The sequence below is a fragment of the Artemia sp. Qi Xiang Cuo genome, chromosome 4, assembly GCF_049724085.1.
Source record: "Artemia sp. Qi Xiang Cuo chromosome 4, ASM4972408v1, whole genome shotgun sequence".
NCBI classification, from domain to species: Eukaryota; Metazoa; Arthropoda; class Branchiopoda; order Anostraca; family Artemiidae; genus Artemia; species Artemia sp. Qi Xiang Cuo.
In genome coordinates, this window is record NC_142797.1 from 82,050,482 (window position 1) to 82,074,168 (window position 23,687).

A 23,687-nucleotide genomic window follows, 5' to 3' on the forward strand; every position below is an offset into this window, starting at 1 on the left:
CGATGAACCCTATAACCAGCCATTTACCATGAAAGAGTTGGAAAATATTGTGACGAGTCTTCCAGATACTTCCCCAGGCACTGATATGATTCATTCACGATTTGTGAAAGCAATGCCTAATAAATGGATGGACGCATTATTGGAAGTAATGAACCTTGCTTGAGACAGTGGAGTCTTCCCTACTATTTGGAAAAAAGGCCAGGCCGTGATGATACCTAAGCCTGGTAAGGATATGTCAAAAATAGAAAACTATCGATTTATCACACTGTTACCGGTATTAGGTAAAGTTTTTGAAAGAATGATAAAAAAGAGGATAAATTGGGAGATAGAAAAGAGGGGTTTTCTAAATGATATCCAGTGTGGTTTTAGGAGAAAGAAAAGCACAGTTGAAAACCTGCTCTGTTTTAAACAAGATGCCCTTTATGCATTGCAGAACGGATGGATTATGGTTATTGTCCATTTGGATGTGAATAGTGCTTTTGATTCAATGGTGCATCATCAGATATTGAGTGGGGGTATGGAAGCCGGACTCAGAGGAAGGACCTTGGCTGTTACTGAGAACTATTTGACAGGAAGAGAAGACACTGTTAGAGTTGGCTCTGTAGAGTCTAGTATTATATTAAGAAGAAGACGCGCGGTTCCACAAGGATCAGCACTTGGTCCTGATTATTATAATATTGCAGAATATGATATACCGATTGAGAATGGAGAGTCGAAAGGGATGATATTTGCTGACGATAATTCTTTTTGGGCAGTAGCAAGAACACGAGGAGAGACAATGGAGGTTGTAAAATCCACATTACAACAAATTGAACATTGGGCCAAGGGAATCGATTTGAAATTTTCCCCTCACAAATCTAAGATGATGGTGATTACTAGAAAGAAAATAACGAACTTACCCATTCTTTATCTCAATGGTAATCCTATTGAGTACGTGATATAGACTAAGGTCCTTGGGTGTGTAATTACTGACAAACTGAATTGGTACCCACATGTTGAAATGGTTCGTGCTGCATGTATGAAGAGATTGTATATTATGAAGTTGCTCACTTCATACTCATGGGGGATGAAGGCAAATATGTTATTGGAGTTCTATGTGAAGTATATTCGACCTAAAATTGAATATGCTTCAGTGATATATGGGTCTGGACCGCATTCAACATTAAAAAGACTGGATGTAATACAAAACTCTGCTGTACGAATTGCTTTTGGAGCAAGAAAAACAACACCAGTGATATTCTTACTATCTGAAAGTGGTCTACCAGAACTTGAGACTAGAAGGAAAATAAGTGTATTGAAGTATATGCAAAGATTATGGATAGCTGATAAAACCAACCCTTTGAAGTCAAGACTTATAAAACACGGAAGAATCATCACTGCAAACCCCACAAATCAGAGTGTCCATTCAAATATATTTGAACACTGGGAAAATATTGCAAAACCTCAGGGACTTTAACTGAAGTTTACCGAGATGATAAGAGTACCTCAAGTGTTGTTACCACCTCCTTGGAAAGAAAAATCCGTAGTATGTGGTTTGGACATTAAGCAGAGTAATAACTTAGATTGGAATACCTGTTTCCGGACATGGAAGTTAGAAAAGTATCAAGGATTCTTAGACATTTATACAGATGGATCGAAAAATGAAGGGATGGTTGGTGCTGCATTTGTTGTCCCTAAAATGAATGTTTCAAAACAGTTTAAACTTCACAGTAAGGCATCAGTTTTCCAAGCAGAAGCAGTAGCTCTTGCAGAAGCACTTGAGTTTTCATTATCAGAAGTGCACAAGGAATATTTTGGCATATTGATATGTTCTGACTCTAAGGCTGTGATTTCTGCCATTAAGTCATTCCAGGCCCATCGGTGCAAATCAGGAGAAATAGCTGAATGTTATTCAAAGTTGTTAGTGTTGATGGAATCGAGGAGAATAGTATTGCAGTGGGTTCCATCTCATGTGGGAATAATAGGAAATGAGTTGGCAGATAGCAAAGCCAAACATGCAGCCATAGAAGGAATGGTTCGTAATTGTTCTACCCCCATAGTGATCAGTCAATTGGAATGTGTGCTTAAAGCTGTATTACGAGAAAGCTTTGAGAATGTGAGAGATCAGACTGGCAATTTATTTGTTACAAGAAAGCTGCATTGGAAGTTCGAAAAGTCAATTTATAAAAACCTTAGCAGACACGAAGGACGTCTACTGTTCAGATTGAGGTCAGGACACTGTGGCACAAATAACTACAGAGCTAGATTTTACGGTGAAGACAGCAATTGCATGACTTGTTCGGAAGAAGAGTCTGTGGAACATTTAATATTGGATTGCGAGGAGTATCAGGAGCAAAGAGACAAGATATATGCTTTCTTCAGAGGGAGGCATGACCCAATAAGTTTGCACTCCATTCTTGGAGAGCTGAATGACTTAGAAGACAACCTGAAAATAGTCAGAATTGTAATGCAATTCTTTAAGGAAATTGGAAAAGACTTGATGCTATAAAAACATTTAAGTTATGTGAAGTGATATATATAAAACAGTGCTTTGGTTCCCAAGGTGTTCAACACAAAGGGGAACTCAAAACCCTTGATGATGATGATGATGATGAATTCTGACCTTGAAGATTAGGTTGCTCTATTAGGTGCAACTGTTTCTACTAGTATTTGCAGTTTGCAGCAGAAGAGCCAGAAAAAGAAGAAGATGGTGGGTTCGTCCGGTACATGCTGTGAGTTCTTAATAATTAACACATATGACTGGGTCTACTCAACTTTTTTTTTTTGGTCTAGGAAGTTCCAGCTTTGCCTAATATCGTTAATGCAAATTCTGTACTGATTACATGCTTTACTAGTTGTGAACTAGTCTATTTGGTCAATTTCTACAAAATCATATTATTTAGTTAGAACAAAATTTAACAAACCATACGCTGCCTTTTGTTATGTTGATTACAAAAATAACAATCATTTCCATTAAAAATGATCTTCAGCCCCCCCCCCCCTAATTATATACCTCACCTCACCTAACCAAAATGGTAATTGGCCGAAATAGGGGGGGGGGGTGAAATTCATTTCGATAGAAATGCTTATTATATTTGTAATCAGTATAAAAAAAAAGGTATCGAATGGTGTATTCACTTTAGTCCTAACTCAATAATATGATTTGGTAGATATTGACCGTTTATTTGCACTGCTAGGTAAAATTCTAGATGATGAGCTTTTTACTAGGCCTAGCCTGCCTATTTCAGAAAGTAGCCCAGTGGCTAGGGTAGAGTAACAAAAAAGAACCTACAGTAATGAATTGAAAGCCTAAAACATGTCCTGGGAAAGTGTTTACAAGCTCTTTCCACATATTCCCTTTTAGAAGATTGTATAGCCTAGACTAGGTAAAGAAGACAGCTCTAGACTATTGACATAGCCTAATCTAACCTTCTCATCCCTGGGAAAATCAGATTAATCTCTTTCCTTTATTCTTTTTTTAGTTAAATGTTTTGTAACTAGGTTTTGAAAACAATTTTAATGAGTTATCCCTAATTCAAATAGGCAAGTAAGCAGCATTAAGCCTATAACTTTTTTCTAAATTTGATATTGCTTACAATTTCCCAATTTTTTAAAACCTTGTAAATGAAGAATTAGCAATAAAGTTCTACTTTTGACCATCTTGTAAAGGGGTTAGGTTCAGAAAATGAAACTTTCAGGGATGGGTCTAAAGGCTAAAGTATATCCTTGGGAGGTATTTTGATGTACCTACATCCACTCCTTCTCCCTCTAGAGGGTCATGAGCCTTAAAAATTGTGTTCAAAAAGTGAAACCTTGTGAAATAGATATTCTGCTTCAAGGAAGTACAACAAAATTGTTTTCAGCTTCACAACTTTTCTCAATTCCAATTTTTAAGGTTTTAAAGATATGCAAATACATTTCCTAAATTTTGAAAAAAAAAACGTTGATGTGGCTTAAAATTCTACTCAAATAACAAGAATTGTATTTTCAGAACTAAAGCCAGGGAAAAAGAAACTGATAACTGAAAATTAAGTTAAAATATTGTTTGGTCAAAATTTCAATAAATATAGACCTGTCATGTAGACACATTTCAGAACCCTCTTGAGAGAGAAGGAGTTGATATAAGTACTTCAAAACACCTTCCCATGACATACCTAAGCCTTTAAACCCATCCTTGAAAATTTCATTTTCCTAACCTAACCCCTTTCCAAGATTGCCAAAAGTACCTAAGCAGAATTTTACTGAATTACCAAAGGAATTAGGCTTTAAACACTGTTCTCAAGCCATGTTTGTGATGTAAATCTTTTCTGAGAGTTTCAATGGTAAAATTCTAAATAAAGGGCTTTTGGCTATCTTAGAATGTGGTTGATTTAGGCAAATAAGATTTTAAGGGATAGATCCAGAGCCTCAATGATATCCTAGGAAGATAGTATGAAGCTACTATCTCTACTTCTCTTTAATTTCTTGGGCTTATAAGAAATTGCTTGCTTTAATTTATATTGTATATTCACTCCTGTAAGTTTCATGTGCTTAATATACAACATTTGGGGTTCTCTAAGAGTTCAAATAAATTTGGCAATATAAAAACAGGGGGGAGGGCATTGAAATTGTCCATAAGAAGGATATGAGTTGAAACATTTAAAATACATGCTAAAAAAAGTTATAAAGTTTAGTTCAATTTTCTGACTATTTTATAAATAAAGTAAGGCTTCTCTGATGCTTGACGTAGTCTTATTAGATGCTTGATTAGTTAGTTGAGTTTTACAATTTTGGTTTTTATTGACTGTTTTTCAGTTGAGAGATATCCATGGGTTCTTTGGTGCCCTCACAAAAGAAATGAAGGAGATGGACCCTGGGCTGTTTTTTAAGACCTATCGGATGGATTAAGATCATGTGAATGCTATTGCAACTCTGGTCCAAGCTGATATTGTGAAAAAATAAACAATAATGTGTCATGTAATTCCAGTTAGGCCTGTTTAACTGTGACACTTAGGCGAGAATCATTCTATGCTTTTGCTTTTAGCATAGATTAGGAGCCAACCAGTATAGATTCTTGGGATCTTATAACATATAATGCTGTAATACTGACTCAGTACCAATATAATTTGCTGATAAATTCCTCTCTGGAAAAAAAAACCTTACCTGAAGTTTAAACCTTCTATTCTTTGCTCATATTCATAGTCACTCGTTTCTTCATTGTCTATACACACCAAAGAACAGCCCCAACAATTCACTGTGGATTCCGAATGCATTTATGCTTTTTATGATGTTCGTATTATGGAAGAGAGAGGATTGTTAGAGGTGGAACTTGTTTTGAACTACCTTTTCAATGTTGTCAGGTAAAGAGTATCAAGATTGAATGTGATTCACTCATCCATCTGATTTGTGGTGGGTGGAGTTGGATGACGTTTTTTTACTTTTACCTAATGATGTTATTTATAAATCAAAGAATAAAGGTTTAATATGATCCCAAAGATAGATAGACAACAGAGTTTCAGTAAACAGTATGACAAAAATGGCTTGAACTCAGTCTTGTTCCTCCAGACTGAATTTATGGTTTATGCATATATGCCTGAGTTGGAAGCATGTTTCCCCTATTTGGTTGCTCCCATTACTGTTAATCATTTTATTCATGTTTTGCACTGTGAAACAATTAATCCAATTTTGTTTGTAAAAAAATTCAGGCTTCATAGATATATTTGGCATAAAGGCTAAGAATCTGAAAGTGATGTTAATATTGTTATATTGTTTTTTTTTGTTTTTTTTTTATAGAGGAATTACATTGAGATTGAAAAAAACTGCCAGTATAATGGTTTGATTACCTTAGATATTTTTTATTACAAACACAGATTTTTTTTTGCCTCACCATAATGAGCTTCAGGCAATGTATTTATCTGTTGAGAAATATTCACTCAGTTTTGACCTATTTATTACTACAAACACTTGATTAAGCTACATGATCAAAACTGCCACATTTAAATGAGGAAAAAATGGCCTTGATAAATTTCTTTGTGATAGAAGGTAAAATACCTTATTTGGATTTTATTGACTGTTAAAATATTTTATATATAACAGTCAATAGAATTTCTCAGAGGCTTGGTCATTAAGGTAAATTGAAAGTTTTCTACCCTTTGTACTTTGCAGAAATTAAGTCAGTGTAAGTTTTTGATTTTATGCCCAATTTTAGAAAGCATATAAGAGTGATATAAATGGATTTGAACTATTGAGTGTAGCTCCTTTCACTTGTTTTCTTAGATGGAGAACAAATTCTAACTTGAATGTTTGTTTATTTCAATCTTGTGGCCCCATTTTTTTTTTTATTCTCTTTTACAACTGAATTTATACAAATAAATTTTTATTTAGAAAATATGACAGCTATACCTTCTTTGTGGAAGTTCCCTTTTATATATATATATTACATAAATATTTTATTTTCAGATATCTTGCAAGTGGGAATTCTATGGCAACATTATCATCGTGTTACAGAATGGGACAATCCACAATTTCAGGCATCATAAAAGAAGCATGCGAAGCAATTTGGAAAAACCTATAACCTATTTATATGAAGCCACCTTCCAAGGAAGATTTTTATGCAATAGCCAGAGATTTTTCCGAACTTTGGGACTTTCCACATTGCATTGGGGCAATTGATGGAAAACACTGTCAAATTCAGTGTCCTTCTAATTCTGGTTCTGATTTTTTCAATTTCCATCAATTTTACAGCATAGTTTTGATGGCTGCTGTAGATGCTCGCTACAAGTTTATTTATATTGACGTAGGCGCTAAAGGAAAGGAAAATGACAGCACTGTCTTTTCTAGGTCAAGCTTTGGTACTGTATTGCGCAATGCCACCCTACCCATCCCTGACCCATCTTTGTTGCCAAACTCAGAGGATGTTTTCCCATTTGTTTTTGTTGGGGATGAAGCTTTTCCTCTTCAAAAAAACTTAATGCGGCCATATCCAAAGTATGGTAGCCTCACCCAACAACAAAAGATATTTAATTACCGTCTGTCACGGGCTAGAAGGGTGGTAAAAAATGCATGGGGTATAATGTTCATGATATTTAGAATCCTCAAAAGTAGTGGCAATTGCAACCTGGAAACAATAGATATTATAGTGAAAACAACTTGCATCTTGCATAACTTCCTGTTAGGATCTGATTTGTCAAGACATGACTTCACCACCCTTGTTGACCGAGAAGTAAATAGGCAAATTATTCCAGGCTCTTGGCGCAACAGCTCTAGCCTAGAGTCAGCCAGAAATTTATCCAGCAATTTCTCATCTAGAAATGCTATCCTAGTAAGAAATACTTTTAAGGAATTTTTTACTGGTCCTGGATCTATTCCGTGGCAGGATCAGTCTGTACATAATTGGATATATTAGTCTCATTCAGTCAAATTTTTTTTTCTCTTTCCAGTTTGCAATTGAGGCTATTTCTATAAAACATGTAGGTTAAGTCAAAGTTATTAACATGATATTGTTTTGGGATTGGGGTAAATACTTGAATAGCATATTAGTGCAATTTAGTTTTTAATGATTAGCAATCTTCAAAGAGAATAGTGCTAGATAATCTTGAGGAATAGAAAAAAAAAATATTAGATGAAAATTGTCTTTCTAGAACTCAAACTATTTTGTAGAAAAAACCCATTTATTTATTAAATTTTTTTATTTTTTTCATGGGTTCCTTGTGGCAATTTTGCATTTATCTTAAAAACTAATTTTGTTGTTATTATTTCTCAAATATATTTAAGAAGTTATTGAAATATAATGTTTTGTTCAACCCCAACACTCCAATCAGATTCAAAGCCTGTTTTGGCTTCATTTTGAAATTGAAGCTATTTGCCAATGAATTTGTAATGTTTCTTAAGCAAGACAATTTTTTTTCCTTTTTTTTTTTTATTTACTTGCTTAACCCAAGACACTTCATAAACCCCATAAAGTACAAACCTCAAGATGTTTCTTTTTTAAGCCCCAATTTTTTTCCAGTACTAAAACATGCACAGAAAGGTATCAAAATTACAATATTTATTTTTAAAATTCGGCAAGAAAGAAAAAATTATCCAAATATTTTTTCAACAATAGCCATTCTATCTGTGCTAGTAATCTCCTTTTCTTTAGTGTCTACTTTATTGTATTCCATAGTTTTTAGTACTATTTTAATTTGTATTTTGGTAACATGACACATATACTGGACTAGGCAGGATTGTTTCTCCTATTAATGTTATTTATTTTTGTCTTGCATAGTTTTTGGTTTGCTTTAATGATTATTTGTTCATTTGGGGTCTAATTTTTTGGGGTCTCCAATTACCTTCAAATGGATCACAGAGTTGATAGACAATTTGAATTGCCTTTTTTCAATCCCCTACACCTTAGTTCTTCCTTAGGATGGATGATAGACAATCTATCAACCATTGTTGTGTGTTTCTTAAAAAGTTATGCTAGCTTTGCATCTCACAGAGACAGTCTGTCTTGGCTTTACTCTAATAGCCATGGCTCTCCAGTTTTTAATCATTTCCATTTAGTTGATTTTTATTAAGTTTTTTTTCTTCTTCTTGTCCTTTGTTTTTTTTTGTTTGATTTAATTATTTTTAATTACTAAATTTAATTGTTTTTGGCATCACTGCCCTTTACTTTCTACAAACATGTATACTGATTATACTACAATATCAAAACAAATAAAAAAGTTATTTATTTTATCTATGTATCTTAAGCGACAGAACCAACAATAAGGTTATCTACAATACTTGATAAATTAGGACCTAGACTTGATTAAATACAACCACATCCAATAGAGGACGCCCTACTTGAATCAATTAACTAAAATTTTTGTGGAAGTAACTTACGACATATAACGCTTATAATTTAGTTTTGATAAGCATAATAGTTTATTTTAAAAAAAGCAAAAAAGCACAATTACTCAATCTTATCAAGCTCTTGTTCAAAAACCTCCAGAATAGCCTTCTGAGTACGGATTTGGCTATTCAAGGGAAGGCCATCCAAGTTTTTTGCAAGCGTGCAACAAAATCCATTTTTTCTTGACCCTTCCCACTCTTCCTTTTTATTGATCCTAGTTTCAAGAAACTGCTTGACAACAGACATGGTATGTTATACATCTGCTGTCTGTTGTAATTCTTCTCGCACAGTGGGGAGTCTTTTTCTTTTATTGTGAGAGTTGGAGGTGGAAGTAGATGAAGAGGTTGGAGTGGAGGTTATTGGGAGATTGGGAGGTTAAAGCGTTATTGGGAGTGTTGGAGGTGGAAGTTGGTGAAGAGGTTGGGGTAGATTCTAGGTGAAAAAAAGTGAGTGGAATTGGAGAATATTTTGGGGTTGGTGTTGGATTTGACACACTTGGGAGTTGGTAGTTGAGATTGTGAAGGCGGCGTGGGGGAGGGGGAAAGATTTCACATGAGGAGCTTGAATTTGATGTTTTTCGGCGTGGGGGAGGGGGAACGTTTGCACATGAGGAGTTTGATCTTTGGAGGATTGGGGAATGGGTAAAAATTGCACATGAGGAGTTTGAGTTTGATATGTTAAGGATTGAGGAATATCTGATTAGAGGTTTGATGTTGAGATTTCATCACTTGAAGTGGTAGTGGGTAGGTCTGTGAGTCCTTCATCGCCAGAGAGCTGAATAATGACTGTCTCTTCAGTATGTGCCAGATTCCCTGATGTCGTGCAAGACAAAGTAAGTTGAAAATATTTCCATTTACACTACAAAGCACATATATTTTTAGTTTTTAACGCTATCTGTAGTTATCTTTGAAAACCAGAAAATTAAACAGTCTAATTTTTTTCACAGAAAGTAAACAGAACAGAAGAAAGATACAAATGGTTGGTAGTTTGTCAAGGATTACTATTCCTTAATAGCCTTGCAATCAGCATTACTTGAATCCAATTTCCATAATCTTAAATGCAGAGCTTTGGCCACCATTTATTAAATATTTTATACTAAAAAATTGTCACTGGCAAATCTTTTGAAACGATTGAACAATCTATTTTGACGCCATTTCCTTCTGAACTTTCTTTTAAAGCTTGGTCAGGGGCGAATCCAGGATTTTTTGTGTGGAGGGGGGTGGGTCAAAATAGGTTGATCCAATAAAAAAAATTTAGGGGGGGGGGTAAAATAGGTTTATTCACTAAAGTTGAATGTACAGCAAGTTTAACTAATTTAAAGTTGTTTTATTTAATCAATTAAAACAAATTTACACAATGGGGGGGGCACCCCCCCCCACCAAACAGCCCCTGAGCGGGGGGACGGTTTAACCCATATAAAGTCTTTTTAATAAAAAGCCCATAAAAAATTTTTGAATTTAATGGTATTTATGAAAGTATAATTATATATATTTCAAAAAGACTATTAGAGGCTCTAATAGATTCAAATTTGCTTCTTTGGTCAAGTAGAGCATGAAGAACAACAGAAAAACGTTTAAAACTAATTAAGAAAGAAGTCTACATAAATGGAAAATGAAAAAAACACAAACATAGAAAGAGGGGGGAAGTTGTATTTCAATTATTCCAGGGAGAAAAATAAAAACTTACAGGGACAAGATGCATCACAAAGCAGTAAAATTTAAAGGAAAATGGCTATAGCAACATACAAACAAATGAAAAGAGACACCGGAGCCCTGTTTAGTTTATGACATATATCAGGAACCATGAAAAAAGGCAATAAACTATTTTGAAACCTGTCAGTAAGAGCATTGATTAGTGGTTAAATTAGTATGGGTGAGGTGGCTATGGAGTAGGACAGTTTCTGGGGCTATAAAATTCATTGAAAATATCCTCAATATGCATATTGAAATGATGGACTTAACAAAACGCAAGCAAATACTATCCCTTTATTTTTTGGTGGATTTATGATAAGGTTTCATGTTTGGACTGGAGTAATGAATTACCCATCTTTTTTAACTTTTTTGTTTTATGTTATTTTAGTTGTCTTCTCCACCACATGGAAAAGCTCTGCTTTTAGGGTGAATTATTTATTGTGTTCAATAATAAATTTAAGGAAACCATTCCATGACATAGATATAAAGGAACGTTTTTAAAGGTAACAAAAAGTTCTCTTTTTAGATACCTATAAATACTTACTGTGTATAAACAATAAATGAAAACCATAAATCTTACCATCGGGGATTATGATGCTTCAAGAGAAATTGCATTGACCTAAAGTGAGGCCACTTTGGAAATCCCCAATCTTCACCACCATCCCCACTTCTTTTGTTTTGCATTAAGCTTCTTGAAAAATTCATTTCTCAGATACCTCCAGGTATTTTTGCACCATTCAACTGAAAAAAAAAATGTCATAATAAATTGAAGGTCCTTAGTAGATTGTTAATACATTACTGAAGTTGGCACAAATAAAAAGTACTAAGGTCTACTACACATAAGTATCATGAAAGATGAGTAAATCTTTAATAATTAGAGGTGACTACACAAAAATATTAACAGTAAGATTTCAACAAAATATTTTATGATAAAATACAGTCATCATTTATAGGAAATGACCAATAAGGTTTCAATAAAATATTTTATGATAACATGCAGTCATCATCTATAGGAAAAATACTTTCCAGTCACAATAATCATTCAAAGATATGATAAAATCATCAAGTGCAACACATCTCTAATCAACTGCAAATGTAACATAAAGCAAAACTAAGAAAACTTGAATTCCTCTACAGTTTGAAAAATTGGGCTTCTTGAAAAAATTTATTACTTTGGAACCTGAAATAAAAAGAATAGAATCAAAATAAACTTATATTTTGCAACCAAAAAATTATATATAAATTTAAATTGCAATAAACACCCAATTATTTTAAACTAGCTAGCATGCAAAAAAAAAAAAAAAATGCTTGCAAGACAAAGAATTACAAGTCGACAAAAAGGTCAATTGGGAACCACATGTATTTTGGCATTCTTATTTGGACTAAGAGCAAAAAGTCAAACCAGCAATGTCAAAAATTTGAAAATACATAAAAAATAGAAAATGATTTTCAAACAGTGTTTTTTAAGTAACCAGACTAAATTTATGCCATTTTTGCAAAATTATTTACTGAAACTCTATTGCTTATTGCTTATTATTTTGTCTTTATTTGTATAATGAGATCCAAGAAAAAAAAGGAAATTAACAAAGCGACAATTATGTATCTGTTTTCTTTAGACAGACTCAAGGGGCAAACTTCCAAGCTTTGACAAATTCAATCTTAGTTTTGGCTCCTTTTCAAAGGGAACTTTCTTTGGATTCTTTTCCATCCAACTAAAAGCAGTAGGGGCAGCATCAGGTACAAGTGACCTTCCTCTTAGTCTACATACATAGGGGGAAATCATGCAGCTCTATTCTAGCCAATATACACATGGTAAATATATAATATGGACTATACATTTGGGAAAGGTTGGGTTTGAATTGAAGGTATAGATGCATGGTTGATCCTCTACATAAGGAAACATGTTAAGAACATAATACTTCATAATTTGCAGAATAATCATAGTTAACATATTCTGAAGGGGAAGAACCTTTATCTTTAATTCTTTTCTTGTTTTTCTAAGAAATTCATGAATTTCTTAGAACATATGTATAAGGCTGTACCCAGGATTTTTTTGAGGTGGGGGTGGGGGGTGGGAGGGGGTTCAATCCTCCCCCTGGGTATGACCTTGAATACATTGAGGAAGTACATGCCCCACCCCCTTAATGTGTAAATATATACCCAGAATTGCATTATGGATCTAAATACAAACTTCATTTGCATCACAGATAAAAACTATGCCCACGCCTAAATGGATCAAAATCAGATTATGTATTTGCAGGTCATGGGCGTGGGGGTAAAGTTGATCTGTGATGCAAATGAAGAATATATTTGGATTCAGGATGCAATTCTGGGAATACATTTGCATCTTACAGGGTTTGGGTATATAGTTTGTTAATATATAGGTTCTAAGAAATTCATGAATTTATTAGGAAAACTGGAAAAAGAAGTGAAGATAAAGATTCTCCCCTTGCAATATATGTTAACTGGGATTATTCTGCATATTCTGAAGTAAGAACTGTTTTCTACCAACGATACTTTAAAGCCCAACCCCCACAAGCGCCCAAGAACCCAAAACATTTACTTTAGTACCCAAGAACCCATAGCGCCCACAGCTCCCAACTTGAAAGATAAATACAAGCACACTCAAGTATCAATTTATAAAACCAAATATTGTTATTTTACCTTTTGTACAGCAAATTCTTCTTTCTTCTTTAAATAGCGATTTAAAAAATTATCCTAACTTAACTTTGTAAATCACAGATGATGCTGGCATGCATAAAAGAATTCTACTAGTCACTAAGATTGGAGTCAGCAAACCAATGTGTCGGCAAAGGGTACTTGACATAGAGAGATCATATCAAGTTACAGGAGGGGAAATTTGGCTTCTGTCGGCAAACACATTGCGCAGAGACATATCAAGTTACAGGAGAGATTAACTTTGGGTTCCTTCTGTGCGTTCAGAAATATTTCAAATATATCTTTTATTTTTGGGTTCTGATATATTAAAAATGTTTGTATTATGTGCATTCGAGCGTTGACCATGCTTCGGCTTAGTATGCCCTATATATTGTTTTTATCAAGTGAAAAATTATTCATACTTAATTCTCGGCCAAATAAGCATTCAAATAATCAATTTATTGTCAGTATAATTTTATTTTTAACTTGGGTGCCAGATTCAAAGGTAAATATAAACCTTTGCTGAAACCGCATCTAGCTTCCAGGATCAAAGCTTTGATACTTTAGCTCCTCAGCTACCACATTCCAAGCACCCAGGATCAAAAAAGAGCTTTAGACTTTAGGCCTGGGAGCTTATACTCAAAATTTCAGCTCAATCTGATCCTTCCTTCCGTATTTTCAAAAAAACAAATATCAAATTTTATGGGAATTTGCTTGCATCAAAAATAGATACTAGAAGCTAAAATAATAAGTCTGTTAGTGTCTCAGTGGTACAATGATCGTTATTCCTGACTGTCAGGTGGGAGATCTGGGTTCGATTCCCTGTCAGAGAAAGATTTTTATATACTGAATTTAATGTTTAAACAAGAAACTCAGTTTCTTTTTTAAATCCAATCTATTACTTGGATTTAAAAAAGATGGAAAGATGGAAAAAAAATCTTTTTTATGTGATTTCTGATTTTTGCGAAATAATGGTAGGAAATCCGGCCCCCCTCAGTAGAATTCTTTTGTGTATTCCCGCACCATCTGTGATTTGCTAACTTTAGATATGATATTTGGCTTCTGTCGGCAAACACATTTCGCAGAGACATATCAAGTTACAAGAGAGATCAACTTTGGGTTCTTTCTGGGCGTTCAGAAATATTTCAAATATGTTATCATTTTTGGGTTTTGATAAATTAAAAATGCTTGTATTATATGCATGCGGGCGTTTGCCTTGCATGGGCTTATGATGCCCTATACAGTGTTTTTATAAAGTAAAAATAATTCATACTTATATTTTCGGCCAAATAAGTATTCAAATAATCAATTTATTGTCAGTATAATTTTATTTTTAACTTGGGCGGCAGATTCAAAGGTAAATAAACACCAGATCGCATGGGATTTTGCGAGTTTACAAGTTCCTTGCGCTTTTTCTTCTTTGCCTCCAGTAAAATTCACTAATTAAAGAAAAAACAATAGTTTGCTGTGCCAAAGCTAAAACAACTTAGTGTTTGGTTCTATTAATTGATACCTGAGTTTGATAGTATTTATCTTCTAATTTGGGAGATGTGGGCGCTCTGGGTTCTTGGGCGCTAAAGTTAATGTTGATTTGATCCTGGAAGCTAGATCCAGTTTCAGCAAAGGTTTATATTTACCTTTGTATCTGGCGCCCAAGTGAAAAATAAAATCATACTCACAATAAATTGATTATTTGAATACTTATTTGGCCGAAAATATAAGTATGAATTATTTTTCACTTGATAAAAACACTTTATAGTGCATCATAAGCCCAAGCAAGGCCAACACCCAAAGGCCTTGGCTTGGGCCTTTGGTGTTCTCAGCTTGCTTGGGCCTTTGGGCGTTGGCCTTGCTTGGGCTTATGATGCCCTATACAGTGTTTTTATCAAGTGAAAAATAATTCATACTTATATTTTTGGCCAAATAAGTATTCAAATAATTAATTTATTGTCAGTATAATTTTATTTTTAACTTGGGCGCCAGATTCAAAGGTAAATATAAACCTTTGCTGAAACCAGATCTAGCTTCCAGGATCAAAGCAACATTTACTTTAGCGCCCAAGAATCCATAGCGCCCACAGCTCCCAACTTGGAAGATAAATACAAGCACATCCAAGTATCAATTCATAGAACCAAATATTAAGTTATTTTACCTTTGGTACAGCAAATTCTTCTTTCTTCTTTAAATACCAATTTTTACTGGAGGCAAAGAAGAAAAAGCGCAAGGAACTCGCGAACTCGCAAAATCCCATGCGATCTGGTGTTTATTTACCTTTGAATCTGGCGCCCAAGTTAAAAATAAAATTATACTGACAATAAATTGATTATTTGAATACTTATTTGGCCGAAAATATAAGTATGAATTATTTTTCACTTGATAAAAACACTGTATAGGGCATCATAAGCCCAAGCAAGGCTAACACCCGGATGCATGTAATACAAGCATTTTTAATTTATCAGAGCCCAAAAATGAATGACATATTTGAAATATTTCTGAATGCCCAGAAAGAGCCCAAACTTAATCTCTCCTGCAACTTAATATATCTCTGCGAAATGTGTTTGCCAAAAGAAACCAAATATCAGATCTAAAGTTAGCAAATCACAGATGGTGCGGGCGCCAACACTGAGTGACATATCTCGAATATTTGTAACACGCAAATTGCCTCTTTGTGAAATGCATTTACCGACAGAAGTAAAATCTCCCCTCCTGTAATTGATAATGATCTCTCTTTGCCATATTCACCTTGCCGACACAATGCCTTGCTGACATAAATTTAATATATTTTTGTGACTAGTAGAATTCTTTTGTGTATACCCACAACATCTGTGATTTTTTTTGGGGGGTGGGGGGTGGGAAGGGGTTCAACCCTCCCCCTGGGTATGACCTTGAATAGATATTGACAAAGTACATACCCCACCCCCTTAATGTGTAAACATATACCCAGAATTGCATTCTGGATCTAAATACAACCTTCATTTGCATCACAGATAAACTTTATGCCCACACCTAAATGGATCAAAATCAGATTATATATTTGCAGGTCATGGGGGTGGGGATAAAGTTGATCTGTGATGCAAATGAAGAATATATTTAAATTCAGGATGCAATTCTGGGAATACATTTGCATATTACAGGGGTTGGGGTATATACTTTGTTAATATATAGGTTCTAAAAAATTCATGAATTTATTAGGAAAACTGGAAAAAGAAGTGAAGATAAAGATTCTCCCCCTGCAATAAATGTTAACTGGGATTACTCTGCATATTCTGAAGTAAGAACTGTTTTCTTATTAAGTTTCTTTGTCCGGAGGACCAACCCTGCATCTATACTGAACTTAATTAGCAACAATAAGAATTAAACTAGCCTATCATATATGGAAAAAGAATAAATAGGCATTAAACTGTATGTTCATTGGTCAGATAGGCTATGTAGATTGTTCCATATTTACCAATATATGTTAAAAACTGCAAATTTGGGCAATCACATCAGTAGCCTACAACAAATGCTGCAGTTTTAAAAGCATTCAAACCCTTCCTAAAGGTTTAATTTGTATAATGAGCCAATTGTTCATAAAAAAAAAACAAATAAAAACTTGATCAGTCATTTTTATAATCTTCTCATTCCTCTTGAAGGTAAAATAGGTTTTTCCCTTTGTAAGATCAGAAATCCTATCACCCTCATAAGGTCGAGTTGAAAAAATTTCAACTCAAAAATCCTATCGCCCTATGAGGAAAACCTCATAGGAATCCTATCACCCTCAAAGGATTTTGATAAAATCCTAAGCGTCTGATTGGACCTTAACTCTCCTGTTGAAAACTACATCAAGATTTTGAAACACCAGGTCCTCAAAGTAGCACTGCGACCCATCCATGTCACATTATTCGTTTATAAAGTATTTTTAAATGTGAAAGATATCTGCACCATTAGAATAAATATGTGCGATAAAAACAACGACGAGATAGAAAACATGGAAAACGACATGAAGTGTAGGTCACTCCCTAGCATTTCACTTAACAATTCAACGATGTTGAACTCATCAGCTGAATCAACTGGAAGTCTTGAAACATTCCCCAGTCCGGATAAGACAGAAGAATCGTGGCACAAGAAAAGAAAAGTGGACAAAAAAAAAAAAAAAAAAAAAAAAACAATATACCCACATCGATCTTTACTATAAAAATGTCAAGCCTTCCAATCACTTTTGACTATTAAGAAGGGCACTAGGCCTTTCGATTTCCAATCGAGTGAACCCTTTTTGAGTTTCTACGACAACGCTTACTATAAACACCTTCTATGCCCCCAGGGCATAAATTACAAACCTTGCCCTGAGGGCTGGGAGGGGGTTGTCATCCTCAAAGACCTAATATCCAGAACTTCCAACTACGTTAAACCATTGAACAGTATACGAGGGGTTGGCAACTTCTTTTGGGTCCAGATACGCCCCACATGGCAGTGCTAGTGTCCATTGACCAATATACGAGGGGTAGGCAACTTCTTTTTGCTTCAGGTACACCCCTATGGCATTGCTAGTATTCGTTGACAAATATAATAACGGTTGGCAACTCCCCTATGGCAGTGCTAGTATCCATTGACCAGTAAACGAGGGGTTGGCAACTCCTTTTGGCTCCAGATACACCCCCTATGGCAATGCTAATACCAATCTAGGAGATACTACTCAAAAGACGAGTGGAAATAAAGTCCAATAGTAATTCAAGTACAAAGCGAGCACAAATCCCTATTAAACAGTTCGTGGTAACGAACTGTAAGTAAGCAGCGACTCGGCTCAATGGTAACCGAAACTCTAGAAGACGGGTTTTTGATACCAATAGATACATAAAAAAGAATTAAATTTCAATGCTAATTTCAAATATATAACTTTCATCAAGTTTAGTGCTACCCATCAAAAGTTAAGCGCCTGAGAAAATTTGGCTGATTTTCGAAAAAAGGGGGAAAGACCCCCTAAAAATTGTTTTTTTCCCAGAGGTGATCGTATCGACCCAGTGGTCGTAGAATATCGCGGGAGGACTCATTGAAACGGAAATTAAAAGTTCTAGTGCCCTTTTTAAGTGACCAAAAAATGCAGGGCAGCTAGGCCCCCTCCCAGGCTCATTTTTTTTCCCAAAGTCACCTGATCAAAATTTTGAGATAGCCATTTTGTTCAGCAAGGTTGAAAAAATGAGAACTATGTCCTTTAGGATGACTTAATCCCCCGAAGTCTCCGAGGGGAGGGCTGAAAGTTATGAACTTTACCCAATGTTAACATATAGTATTGATTATTGGGAAGTATTAATTAAAAAAACTTCTTCCACAAAATATGTTTTTCAAAGAAAAGTAAAGAACCCCATTAAACAAAAAATGAGCAAAACTAAAATCAAATAATCTACCAAGCGTAAAACTACTACAAATCAGCATTGATAAATAAATGAAACCCAAAACGAACAGAAATTTGCACTTTACTGCACAGAAAACAAAATTTGCACTTTACTAAAAAATATACAATTGTTTTTACTTTTATAACTTTAATAAATCAAATAATATCACCATTTCGATTATTAAATATCAGTATATGTATATTAAACTGACATAGCACATTCATTTTTATTTTTTCAGTAAAGTGCAAATTTTTTTCTGGCCTTGGGAACGAATAGGGGCTTTGCGCCCAAAATGTGTTAATTTCTACTTATATCGGGTTTAAATCGGTATTTATTGGAATTTCTGTCCGTTTTGGGTTTCATTTATTTATCGAGCCTTATTTGTGGTAGTTTCACGCTTGGTAGATTATTTAATTTTAATTTTGCTCATTTTTTGTTTAATGGAGTTCTTTACTTTTCTTTGCAAAATTTATTTTTTGGAAAAATTTTTTTTAAATTAATTTCTGTTGGTTTTATATTGACATAGTCTTTTCAGGGGAAAAGAAAATTATACTTTAAATCTTTTCGTTTTTAAGACTTTATAGTTCGGCCTACTATTTGTATTCCGGAGAAAAATTTTCAGCAATTTTTAATAGCATACACCCTTTTAAAAATCTGGACATAAATAGTACTGTTTAATTTAGTTTCATAACTCTTCTAGTTGACCTGTAATGGAAAACTTGATACCATTCGCAAAAAAATCTGTTTACTTTCTTTGATAGCTTGGATACACTTTGGATTTGGTTAAATTTTAAGAGCAGAAGTAGCCCCGAACGTTTGAACATAATACCCTTAGTCGTTCTTGGGATACTGCAGAGATGCCTTATTGGAAATTAGTATTATCACAGTGCATTTTGATCTAATCTTAAGTCAACATTTAGTTTTTAAACATATAAAAAATTGGATTTGAGGAAGACTAAAATCTATTCTATAAATCATATACAACAACTTTCTATATAAACCTTATATGCCCCCAGGGCATAACTTACAACCCTTGCCCTGAGGGCTCTGAGGGGGTTATCATCCTAAAAGACCTAATTTCCAGAACTTTCAACTATGTTGAACAAAATGGATATCTCAAAATTTTTATTGGATGTGTTTTGGAAAAGGGTAGGCGCGAGAGAGGCGGTAGTCACTGTCCAATTACTTTCTACTATCAAAAAAGGCAATAGACATTTCAATTTCCAATTGAATGAGCTCTTTTGAAGTTTCTACGACAACACTTTCAATAAGAACTTTATATGCCCCCAGGGCATAACTTACAATCCCTGCCCTGAGAGCTGTGGGGGGAGGGGTTATCATCCTTAAAGACTTAATTTCCAAAACTTTCAACTACGTTGAATCAAATGGATATCAAAAATTTTGATTGGATATGTTTTGGGAAGAGGTGGGCGAGAGAGGGGGGTTAGTTACTCTCAAATCACTTTTGACTATTAAAAATGGTACTAGTCCTTTGAATTTCAAATCGAATGAGCCCTTTTTCAAGTTTCTACGACAAAGATTTCAATAAAAACCTTATATGCCCCCAGGGGCATAACTTATAATCCTTGCCCTGAGGGTTGTGGGTGAGTGTCCTCCTTAAAAAAATGTTTTCTATCTGAAAATCGACTACGCTGAACAAAATGGCTATCTCAAAATTATTATTGGATATGGTTGGGGGAATTACGGGCGTGAGGGGGGGGGCTAGTCGCACTCAAATCACTTTCGACTACTAAAAATGGTACTCGCTCTTTGACTTTAAACAACAATAAGACTGTTTTGATGTTTCTAGGACAATTCCTTCTATAAAACCTTATATGCCCCCAGGCCATAACTTAAAACCCTTGCCCTGAGGGTCGTGGGGGAGTGTCCTACTCAAAAACGTATTTTCTATCTGGAAATCAACTACGTTGAACAAAATAGCTTTTTCAAAATTTTGACTGGACGTGTTTGAGGAATGATGGGCGTGGGAAGGGGGTAGTTGCCCTCCAATCACTTTCGACTATTAAGAAGGCACTAGCCCTTTTAGTTTCCAAGTGAATGAGCCTGTTTTGAAGTTTCTACGACAACGCCTATAAGAACCTTATATGCCCCCAGGACATAACTTAAAACCCTTGACCTAACGGTTATGGGGGAGTGTCCCCCTAAAATCATATTTTCTATCTGGAATTCAACTAGCCTACGCTGAACAGAATGGCTATCTCAAAAATTCTGATAGGATGTTTTTGGGGGATGATTGGCGTGGGGGGCTAGTTGCCCACCAATCACTTTCAACTATTAGAAAGGGCACTAGCGCTTTGAATTCCCAATCGAGTGAGCCTGTTTTGAAGTTTCTACGAGACACCTTCTATAAGAACCTTATATGCCCCCAGGGTATAATTTAAAACCTTTGCCCTGAGGGTTGTGGGGGAGTGTCCTCCTCAAAAAATATTTTCTATCTGGAAATCAATGACGCAAAACAATATAGCTATCTCAAAATTATTATTGGCTATTTTTGGGGTAATGATGGACGTTGGGAGGCTAGTTGCCCTTCAATCACTTTCGACTATCAAAAAGGGCACTAGCCATTTGAATTTGCAATCAAATGAACCAGTTTTGAAGTTTCTGCGACAACACCTTCTACGACAAGGTTTATATATTTTTATATAAACCTTATATGCCCCAGGGCATAACTTAAAACCCTTGCCCTGAGGATTGTGAGGGAGTGTCCTCCTCAAAAACATATTTTCTATCTGGAAATCAACTATACTGACAATTACATTTTCCTCATAGTTTGGTATATTTTAATAGAATTAACCTAACTTCACTTCTTCGGTGTGGTCGATATAATTAACAACTATATTTTTTATTTAATCAAACAAAATGACCAAAGAACTTTCATTATGAGAATCAAATGTAGATGAGGGGTTTGGTTTTTTTGCATCCTCGTTCCATGTCAGAAAAAAAGAAAAAACAAAAACAAAGATCTTCTAAAAAAGAGATGGAACAGCTACCCACCAAAAACATGTCTCAAGCCTTCCTAGTTCCTGCTCCAAGGTATTAGAGACAGAAGTGATTTTACATGTTGTCATTAAAATGTATGTTTTAATTCTTGTTTTAGGCACTGACTAAAACGACGTCTTTAGGAATAAACTTTCAATCCGAAAAGGCCCCCACCCCCTGCTCAAACTTTTTGTTTTAGCCGCCTCCTGAGTGCAGCCACACAATTTACATATATATATATATATATATATATATATATATATATATATATATATATATATATATATATATATATATATATATATATATATATATATATATATATATATATATATATATATATATATATATATATATATATATATATATATATATATTATATATATATATATATATATATATATATATATATATATATATATATATATATATATATATATATGCCCATGGGTATATTACTTTTTTTATAGAAAGTGTTGTCATATAAACTTCAAAAAGGGCTCATTCAATTGAGAATTGAGAGGGCTAGTTCCCTTATTAATAGTCAAAAGCGATCGGAGGGCGAGTGTCCCCCCGCCCATCATTTCCCCAAACACTTCCGATCAACATTTTGATATAGCCATTTTGTTGAACGTAGTTGAAGGGTCAGGAAATTATGTCTTTTAGTATGAAAACCCCCTACCCTCACAGCCCTTAGGGCCAAGGTTGTAAGTTATGCTCTGGGGGCATATGAGGTTTTTATAGAAAGCATAGTCGTAGAAACTTCAAAAAGAGCTCATTAAATTGGAAATTTAAAGGGCTGGTGTCCTTTTTAATAGTCGAAACTTATTGGAGGGCAATGAAACCTTTCGCGCCTACCATTTCCCCAAACACATCCAATCAAAATTTTGAGATAGTCATTTTGTTAAATGTAGTTGACAATTGGTCTTTGGAAATTAGGAAATTTGGTCTTTGATGATGAAAAACGCCCACACATCTCAGGGCAAGGGTTGTAAGTTTTGACCTGGTGGTATATAAGGTTTTTATAGAAAGCGTCGTCGTATAAACTTCAAAAAGGGCTCATTCGATTGGAAATTGAAAGAAATAGTGCCCTTTTATATAGTCAAAGGTGATTGGACAGAACTAAACCCCCTTTCACGCCCACCATTTCCCCAAACACATCCAATCAAAATTATTAGATAGGCATTTTCTTCAACGCAGTTGAAAGTTCTGGAGATTATGTCTTTGAGTATGACAAACCTCTCCCCGCACAGCCCTCAGGGCTAAGACTGTAAGTTGTGCCCTGGGGACATATGTGGTTCTTAGAGAAAACGTTGTCATAAGAAAGTAAAAAAGGGCTCATTAAGTTGGAAATTGAGAGGGTGAGTGCCCTTTTTATTAGTCAAAAGTGATTGGAGGGCAACTAACCCCCGTTTCACGCCCACAATTTCCCCAAACACATCCAATCAAAATTTTGAGATAGCCATTTTGTTCAGTGTAGTTGAAAGGTCCGGAAATTATGTGTTTGAGGATGAAAAAGAACCCGCAACCCTCAGGGCAGGGGTTGTAAGCTTTGACTTGGGGGCATATAAGGATTTTATAGAAAGCGTTGTCGTAGCAAGTACAAAAAGGGCTCATTTGATTGGAAATTGAAAGGGCTAATGCCCTTTTTATAGTTGAAAGTGATTGGAGGGCAACTAACCCCCTTCTCCCGCCCACCATTTCCCCAAACACACCCAAGCAAAATTTTGAGATAGCTATTCTTTTCAAGGATGACATGGAGGATGTCTTGGAGGATGACAAACCCCCTAAGGCCCTCAATGCAAGGGCTCTAAGTTTTGCCCTGGGGGCATATAAGGTTTTTACAGAAAGAGTTTTCATAGAAACTTCAAAAAGGGTTCACTCGGTTCGAAATTGAAAGGGCTAGTTCCCCTTTTGATAGTAGAAAGCGATTGGAGGTCAACTAACCCCTCTCTGACACCCACCATTTCTCCGAATACATCCAACCGAAATTTTGAGATAGATATTTTGTTCAATGTAGTTGAAAGGTCAGGAAATAATGTCTTTGAGGATGACCCCCCCCCCAAAGCCCCTGCGGCGAAGATTGTAAGCTATGCCCTGGGGGCATATATGATTTTTATAGAAAGGGTTGTCGTA

At 34.9% G+C, this 23,687-nt stretch overlaps 1 protein-coding gene and 1 pseudogene across 1 annotated transcript; both read left to right on the plus strand.

Moving 5' to 3' along the window:
- The first annotated feature begins 1,471 nt into the window (after positions 1-1,471).
- LOC148953513 (uncharacterized) lies at positions 1,472-2,488 on the plus strand. Its single transcript, XM_089087990.1, has one exon. It carries the CDS (start codon positions 1,472-1,474, stop codon positions 2,486-2,488), a length of 1,017 nt encoding a protein of 338 aa, XP_088944116.1.
- A 2,369-nt stretch (positions 2,489-4,857) lies between these two features.
- Positions 4,858-7,363, plus strand: LOC148953514 (uncharacterized; annotated as a pseudogene).
- Positions 7,364-23,687: the final 16,324 nt, after the last annotated feature.